This window comes from Bufo gargarizans, chromosome 6, assembly GCF_014858855.1.
Source record: "Bufo gargarizans isolate SCDJY-AF-19 chromosome 6, ASM1485885v1, whole genome shotgun sequence".
Taxonomy (NCBI): domain Eukaryota; kingdom Metazoa; phylum Chordata; class Amphibia; order Anura; family Bufonidae; genus Bufo; species Bufo gargarizans.
Genome location: NC_058085.1, coordinates 240,338,667 through 240,348,297, shown reverse-complemented (window position 1 = coordinate 240,348,297; position 9,631 = coordinate 240,338,667). Strand labels below are relative to the sequence as shown.

At 37.8% G+C, this 9,631-nt stretch overlaps 1 protein-coding gene across 2 annotated transcripts in view; it reads right to left on the bottom strand.

The window, feature by feature from the left end:
• Positions 1–1,475: 1,475 nt before the first annotated feature.
• LOC122941330 (oocyte zinc finger protein XlCOF7.1-like) overlaps positions 1,476–9,631 on the bottom strand; it is a 47,817-nt gene continuing 39,661 nt past the window's right edge. For both annotated transcript variants that reach the window (XM_044298463.1, XM_044298464.1), the window contains exon 5: positions 1,476–8,467. In XM_044298463.1, coding sequence (XP_044154398.1) covers positions 6,720–8,467 — 1,748 coding nt within the window. In that variant the 3' untranslated portion in view covers positions 1,476–6,719. The remainder of the gene's footprint in view (positions 8,468–9,631) is intronic.

Genomic DNA, 9,631 nt, shown 5'->3' with positions numbered 1-9,631 from the left:
ATCGAGATCTAAAAGAACCAAGGACATAGAGCGTTCGAATCGAAGATTTAGATCGCTCTCAACTCCGGGCCGGAAAAATCGAGACGGCGCCGAAGCACTCTCGGACGCTTCACCAGGCTCCAACTACAGGCCTGACTGCGACACAGAAGGAGAAGCGGTCCCGATCACCCCGATTAATTCTGATAAGAAGATGCAACATCTGCCTCCCAACACTCCGGTGAAAAAAAGGAAAATCGACAAACGCTTTTCAAAAACAATTAAATCGTGAATTCGATCCACAAAGAGACTTGCCAGAAAAGTATAGCAAGAGGCCGGACGTAGGCCACAACGTGCTGGATGACAAAGCACAGCCACAAACTTCGACTACACTCGATAATAATAAGATCGAACATCAAGGGGACATCCAGGATTCTGATGATCAGGAGGATGACACGCCGCCGGCGAGTCCCCTGAAACAGAAGAGCAAGCAAGCACACGATCCGATTTCAGACACAGTGAGTACGGAACATTCGAATTTAAATGTACTCGATAATTTTGCTGAATTTCAGGCAAGAGACAAGGAATTGTCTGCGGATTTAGTTAAAGATATGCTCCTAGCATTGCGGAGCTCGATCAATTCTGACTTTAAACAGGCTATATTGCCTTTTCAAAAAGCCGTTGAGGAGTTGGGAGACAGGGTGTCGACTATTGAAAATAAAATGGGCGATTTTGAGTCACAAAAGGAGGTCTTTGATCGACATAATGAGATGGAAGACCAAATCGAAAGTTTACAGGCAAAGATTATCGATCTCGAAGGTAGGAGCAGGAGGAATAACATCAAGTTCAGACGCATACCTGAGTCCATTACTAACAATGCTTTAATGCCGTACATTAATGATTTGATCAAATTTCTAGTGCCTCATGCCAGAGACTTTGAACTGAGCATTTATAGAGCCCATAGAGTAGCGAAGCCCACATATCTTTCAAAAGACATCTCTAGAGACATTTTAGCAAGATTTACATTTTTTCACATAAAAGAACAAATGCTCAGAGAGATGAGGAAAGACCCTGATTTACCAGATCCATTTACGGGACTGAAACTATTCACTGATCTATCAGCTGCCACTATTAGAGCCAGAAAGGAATTCTCCATTATCACAAGAACTTTGAATGCCAACAACATAAACTACAGATGGGGGTTCCCTGTAAAAGTTCTAGTGACCAAAGATGGGACATTACATGTTCTCAAGACACCGGAAGCTGCCCTGGAAATTCTCAAAGAGTGGAATTTACAGATTGAAAGACCCCAATCCTATCCAAATAGGATCCCTAGAGGCCCACAAGAGAGACGCTACCCAGAGAGGCCTTATCAGTACACTGAACAGATGAAGAACCCTAGACCCAGAAGCAAGACTTGACTGATCCACAAGGAGCTTTGATATGTGTGGAGGAGCCAGACTTCACTTTTGCCAGATTTACCCCCCCCACTATCCCACTGATGACACTGGTTCATCAACTTTCTTTTGCCTTGTTTCATGCTAGGCTTGTTATTTTGTTGTTTATGTTTACTACTACTGATTTAACAATTACTTGTTCATTAATTCTTTTTGCAGGACTTCTTCAAAATGTTATGATGTTTAACCACATTTATTCTTGTTTGACCATCCATGCAGACGAAAAGACTGGTGTATTTAGCATTGTTTATGAATTGTGTGGCGATCTGAAGGTTAAAAGGTACAAAGCTATTTCTGATTGTAACAAAATGGCGGTAAAAATAACATCAATTAATGTCAGGGGATTAAACTCCCTGTTTAAAAGGAATCAGCTATGGAAAGAGGCTTTAAATAAAAAAATGTGACATCCTGTTTGCCCAAGAAACTCATATTTCAAAAGATAAAACCCCCACAATCCAAAATAAGAGATTCTCCTAAATCATATACTCTACCTATATAAAAAAGAAAAGAGGCGTACTGATTGCTTTTAGAGACTCGGTTTCTACAGAAATCCAGGACCAATATATTGACCCTGGAGGGAGATTCATTATTATTGGGCCTTAGTCGAGAATAAACTTCTCACTTTGGTTAACGTATATGCCCCTAAAAATGGCCAGACTAAATTTATGAGAAAATTAATTACGAAAATAACCTCAATGAAAAAAGGCCACTTGATACTTGGTGGTGACTTCAATGCAGTTCTCAACTCTACTGCCAGATATAGGGATTCTGCTTTACAAAAATTAGTAGAACAAAATAACCTATTTGACTATAACCTATAACCTATTTGACTATACACATTTTTCGCACAAATGCAATTCCTATTCAAAAATAGACTTTTTCTTGATAGAAAGACCACTAATTGACGCTATACTTAAAAAAGAAATAGGATGTATCACTTGGACTGATCACGCTCCAATAAACCTCAACATATCAAGGTCACACTCCCAGATCAATGACTATATGTGGAGGGTCAACCCATACATTTTATCCAATAACAAGTTTACAGTTTCAATAGAGAAAGACCTAAAGGACTATTTTGACATAAACGACACCCCAGACATGGACCCCTTTATTGTATGGAATGCTCACAAGGCTAAAATAAGAGGCTTGTTTATGTCATTAGGCTCGTACATCAAAAAGCAAAGAGAAAAAGACATGAACGAAACTCTTAATGCAATTAAACAGCTAGAATTCCAAAATAAGGCCAAACCATCCTATCATATTACTACAGAATTACAGAAAAAAAGACTTAAATTATATAATTTACTTTTGCACAAATATGAGAAATCCCTAAGACAGTCCAAGATTAATTATTACTCTCATGATAACAAATCAGGTGCACTACTGGCCAGAAGATTAAAGGCGAAAATTCTAAAATCACAAATCAGGAAAATTGTTCATCCCACTACAAAACAGGTTAAACTAGCTCCGAGAGAGATTGCCAATGCATTTAAGGATTACTATGAAAGATTATACAATTTAGCTTCTGATTTGGATTCTCCTCCTACTGAATTAGAAATTTCAGACTTCTTGAAAAAACTTAATCTACCAAAACTTAAAATAGAAGAACTCAATACTTTGAATCTCCCAATCTCCTAAATAGAGATATCTAAAGCTTTATCCTCATCCCCTAATCAGAAATCCCCAGGCCCTGATGGCTTTACTGCTGAGTACTATAAAAAAAATTGTAGCAATTCTACTCCCATACCTACATAAAATTTATAATTTGGCATTCACTACAGGGAAATTTCCAAAAGATATGTTGAGGGCAACTATAGTAACCATTCCCAAACCTGGTAAAGATAATTCAGAGGTTAAAAATTACAGACCTATATCCCTACTTAATGTGGACGTGAAGATTTATGCTAAAATAATAGCTAGTAGGTTTCAAAATATACTACCAGAACTGATACATAAAGACCAAGTTGGCTTTCTGAAGGGTAGACAAGAGCCGGACAATACCAGAAGGGTCATTTAATTACTTCAAAGCTGTGAAAAAAGACAAAATTCCATCTATCTTTCTGACTGTTGACGCAGAAAAAGCGTTTGATCGTATTAACTGGAAATATGCTTTTAGAGTATTAGAAGAATTTGGTATAATAGGCCATATACACACAGGCATTGAGGCATTGTATAGTAGTCCTTCTGCTAATGTTTATGTCAACAGCTCCATATCAGAAAGCTTCAATATTACAAATGGCACCCGTCAAGGATGTCCTTTCTCACCTCTGCTCTTTATATTATCAATGGAACCTTTAGCAACTACAATTAGACAGAAACCAGATATCAAAGGGGTAGAAATTGGCCACCAGGAATACAAATTAGCTTTGTTTGCAGATGACATAATACTAACCCTGACAAACCCACAATCCTCATTAAAAGCATTCTTTGACACTACCCTAACTTTCAGTAAAATTTCCTAATACAAAATCAACCAGGATAAATCTCAGGCCCTACCACTGAATATAAACCCAAATCTTTTGAATTCTCTCCAAACCTCTCACAAACTAGATTGGCAAAAAAAACAATCTCATATTTGAGCATCCAGGTGTCACATCCTTCCTCTAAACTCTTTGAAACAAACTATCCTAGAATAGTCACTGAAGTTGAAAAAGATATAACTGATTTCTCCAAAAACATGATTTCTTGGCTTGGCAGAATAGCGGCGTATAAAATGTTGCTTCTGCCAAAACTTTTGTACCTCTTCAGATCGCTACCAATTGACATTCCAAAGATATTTTTTACATCAGTTAATTCTAAACTTAAGTCATTTATCTGGGGTGACAAAAAACCCAGAGTTGCATTTAGTACCATTATGAGATATCATAAAAAAGGAGGCTTGTGGGTTCCTCATATTCAAAATTATTATTTTTCAGCATTGCTTGACCAACTCTCACACTGGTGGTCCGATAACCCCAGTAAATTATGGGTACAAATTGAAAGGGATCTATGTAGACTCACTACAATGAGAACCAGACATACACCTGGGGACTTTCTCCTCCCCTCCCCCAATTAATGCTGTAAAAGTTTCGGCTGAAACGTGGAAGTGGTTTCTCAAACAGCAGAAAGGTAAACTCTACTCCCCTATGGTTGATTCCACACTAGAATTTATACAATACCTAGTTCCCATTATTCCAACACTACATTGGAAGGCTTTAGGTATCAACTCCCTCCAAGATTTCTTTGAAGAGGGCATCCTCACATCTTTCTCAAACTTTAAAAACAAATTTAAACTTGGGGATGATGATTTTTATAGATTCTTAAATATAAGACTTTATTAATAAACATAAAATATCAGAGAAGAAAAGAACACCAGACATGACTCTGATCTCTAAATTGTTTAATAAGTCTAAGGGTATAACGACATTCTATAACGAATTGGCTGAAACCCAAAATCTCTCTACTAATAGATACATTGAGAAATGGGAAGAGGAACTCCAACTGAAATTAACCCTACAAGAATGGCACAATGCATTCTCAAACACCCATAAATACTTCCATAGCACTAACCATAGAGAGGCCCTGATTAAAACGTACCTCAGATGGTACTATACTCCTAGCAAATTACATATTATATTCCCAGATACTCCAGACACTTGCTGGAGACAATGTGGAGAAAAAGGAACACTAATTCACACCCTTTGGGAATGTAAAGCAATAAAACCTTTATGGGAAGCTACAAATACACTTCTCAAATCAGTCCTGGGATTTAATTTTACTCTTTCACCACAACTTGCTCTATTACTGATAGGACTAAATGACTTCCCTGAAGACTCTAAATCAATTATAGCACACATAGCAATGGCTACTAAATTAGATATTACTAGGCATTGGAAATCCAAGGACACTCCTCACATTAAGGAGGTCTGGCAGACTGTCAATACTACTTGTTCATTTGAAATGGTCATTGCCCGTATACAAAATAGAATCCCTACTTTCCACCTCAGATGCGATAAATGGATGGACAGCACATTCTACAACTCACAACTCTGACAGATTAAAAGATGATCCTGCTTTGTTAAGTTAATTTTTGTTTTATTGTTTGTTTTACACGGGTATAGCTTACATCACAACATACTATATTTTGCTATTGTATGTAATTGCAATTTGTGATACATAGATAAAGAAAGTACAATTTTAATTGAATCGTATAATTTACATACGATCCTTGTTAATGACATTGGAAAACTGTACTGAAACATATGCTAACTGTTTATGTACTTAATGCCTGGAAGTTTGTCTCCTTCACTATTTCTATTCAAATGTTATAATTGTGATCCTTTTTAAAATGAAAAAAAAAAAAAAAATAAATAATAATAATTTTACAAGAAAATATATGGACAGAACTAGAAAAGTGTGTGTGAACATGAAGGCCTACAACCCTGACTAAGCAACTTATTGGGAGAATCTTGTGGAAGGCTACCCAAAACCTTTAACCCAACAGACAATTTAAAGGCAGTGCTACTAATCACATGTATGTAAACTTCTGAGCCACTGGAAATGTGAAGAAATAAAAGCTGAAATAAAACATTGTCCCTACTATTATTCTGACATTTCCCATTCTTGAAAACTGACCTATGAGAGGCAATGTGTACTAAGATTAAATACCAAGAATTGTGAAAAAACTGAGTTTTAATGAAGGTATGTAAACTTATGACTTCAATTGTACGTAAACGGACAAAAACAAAGGAGAGTACATAGTAAGTCAAACCATAATAGCATTCAAAACCTATGTATACTGACAACTCAATAAGAATATATTCCAGATACCATAAATGTGATTGCATCAGTGACACTGACTAAGCAGGCTGTGTATGCTCCTCCAAGCAGCTTTGAATAGCACCAGTAGTCATCACAAAAAGCTATAGTGAACCAAGTCTGTAGACGTATTTCCTTATCAATGTCATGTGAATGCTGTAACAATGACCACTCCATGTTTCTCAGAAACTCTTGCTCTGAAGGGAAATTGATCTGTATAATTCTTTCACTTTATTAAATACTTTGAAAACTAAATACATCTGAATTACATTTAATGGGGTTGCCCCACCTTGATAATTTATCACCTACAGTATATACTGGACAGATGATAAGTGCCTGATCAGTGGAGGGTCCATCCACTGGAACCCCCATTCATGAAACTGGAGTCCCCTAAATAAACTGAGAAACGTCACGCATGCATGCTGCCACTCCATTCATCTGTGTGGGATTCTCCTGAAAAATAACATTCCTGTTATAAGAAATTTTCTATGCGTTCAGAGATTTCTCGTCACTGTGAAGTTTCTGGTGACGAAACAAATGTATTTTCTTTAAAAACCGCTCTTTACATATGGGACATGAGAAAGGTTTTTCTTTAGCATGGTTCCGCTGATGTATAACAAAGCCTAACTTACGGATGAAACATTTTCGCCATTCAGAACTTGTCCCTGGTTTTCCCTCTGTGTGAATTCTCTGATGTATAGTGAGATCTAAATTGCTGTTAAAATATTTTCCACAGGTTGGACAAGGATATGACGTCTTCTTCCTTGTATGCAGATTCATGTGGCGTATAAGATAGGTGTTACTGGTAAAGAGCTTTCCACACTCGATACAAGAAAATGGATTCTTCCCAGTGTGCAACCTTTGATGATTCAACAGGTTCTGTATTTTAATAAAAGATTTCCCACAAGTGGGGCAGGAAAATGTTTTTTCTCCCGAGTGATGTCTCTGATGATCAACAAGTTCAGATTTGCTAGAAAACCACTTGTCACATTCTGAGCAAGCAAACGGTTTCTCAAGTCCATGAATTTTCTGATGTCGGCTAAGGTTCGAGTTCCTGAGAAAACGTTTTCCACATCTGGTACAGGAAAATGGGCCTTTCCTAGTGTGGACTTTTTGGTGAACACTGAGAGTTGATGCTTTCAAAAAACACTTACCACAGTCTTCACAAGAATTAGCTTCTTCTCCAGAATGAATCTTCTGATGTCTTACAAGATAGGAATGACTGAGAAAAGATTTTCCACATTCGGTGCAAGTGTGCAGTTTCCTAAACATGTGGATTTTCTTATGTGTGGACAGTCCCGATTTACACAGAAAACGTTTCCCACATTCAGTGCATAGAAATGGCTTGTCTCGCAATTTATTTTGTTGAACATGTTTTTTATGGACATCCTTGCCACCACCTGCATGTTGTGTGTCTGTTGGTAAGTATATGTCAATTTCTGATGGCTGCTGCTCTTGGAGATGGGATGTATATTGGTGCATATTGTATATAGGGGTGCGAATGGCTGTGTTTTCAAGACATTCTCCATCATATGAGTCTGGTTCTTCCTTAATATGAAACAGAGCTTGCGTAGGATCTGTGGGTGTATAACAATTACTGTCTGTGAAATATGACACTTCACACGAGGCTGGCTCCTCCTTAATATGAGTAAATTGATATTTTTGCTTATGGTCTGTGATACCATCTATGGTATTTCCTTCACATAACATCGATTCCTCCTTAATGTGGACAGATGTATATTGTATTGGACCCATGGGAGTGTGGAGGTCAGTGTATGTTACACTGCCATCATCATATAAGTTTGGTTCTTCCTTAAACTGAGCATGATTTGTGGGTGCAGGAATGTCTGTGTCTGTGGGGTTTCTTTCCTCAAGTAATAGTGGTTTATAACGTGCAGTAATTGCATATGTATGGTCTAAAAGTTCAGGATGGTTGTAATTAATAGCATTTTTATGCTCTTTAGAAAGTTCAGTATGTAAACTACCGTAGTTTATTTGTGGTGCTTGCTCTATATGACCTGTGGGTGGACTAATGTTGTTGCGGAGACATCTTGCCTCACAAGAAATTGCTTTTTTGGCAACAGTGTCCCAATGGTTTGTCATATTTTGTTTCCCTATTGATGAACATCTTACGTCCTGTATGGTCGCAAGGAGACAGTTTTCATTCTTCAAATAAAAGGGCGAAGAAACAGGTGTACAGAGTTCCCCATGTTCATGTGTAGCGGTAGACAAATCTAAAAAGCAAAAAAAGAGAAATGTAATAACACAAGGGAGTCATTGTTTGAGATCTAATCATCCACACCTTGTATTACATGGCAATATCCACAAATGCATTTTCAGATACCACACAAGTCCAGGAAAAAATTATGGAATCCCCAGTCAAGGATTGGCATAATGGGCCTAGATTTCACCTAAATGTATTGTTACTGGTATTAGCTCAGATGTTTATGGACAGACTTTAGTTTTCCCATTATGTACCTAGCAAAGGTTTCCTAATCTTTAAAGCTTCTTTCCAATGGTAGACCCACGAGTTCTAATCAAAGGTCCAGTGATTAAATTCTGTTAGGACTTGTTGAGTCTTTAAAGTCCTATAGAGAAGCCTAAGAGACATGTTATGCCCAGAGTAGGTGCTAGTTAAGAAAAAATAAAAAACACTGACGTTAGAAGTAATACCTTGTTTAAAAAAAATGGTGTTACAAATGCAGCAAAATGCAACTTGCATGGTGACAGCACTGAGTGCCGGGTGTTACACACAGCCAGGCACCGGGTCCATACGGACCGCTGTATGGAAGGGGTTAAGTCAGGGTGCTCCCTCCCTCTGCCATCAGGGGGCTGCTATGCCTTTGCAGCCCCCAGATGGATGGGGTGACAGAGGGAGGGAGCTCCCCTTCTTCCCTTTCCCCGTCTGCTCAGTTGTGGCAGACGGGGAAGGTTCCCATGGCAACAGGACGCCTTCTCAGGCATCCTGCTGTCCATGGTGCTGAACAGATCTATGCTAAAGGCATAGATCTGTTCAGACAGTGTAAGAAAAATACAGGACAATACACTATATGGTGTATTGTACTGTATTATACAGACATCAGACCCACTGGATCTTCAAGAACCAAGTGGGTCTGGGTCCAAAAAATGTAAAAAAAAAAAGTGAAAAAAGTAAAGATAATAAAAACACATTTATCACGGAATAAAAAAAAATATATATAATACACTACACATATTAGGTATCGCCGTGTCCGTAACGACCCGATCTATAAAACGGTCATGTTACTTTCCCCGCACGGTGAACGCCATAAAAAAAATAAAAAATAAAAATATCAGGAAATTTTGACCACCTTACTGCCCAAAAAAGGTAATAAAAGTGATAAAAAAAAGTTGCATGTACGCCGAAATAGTACCAATCA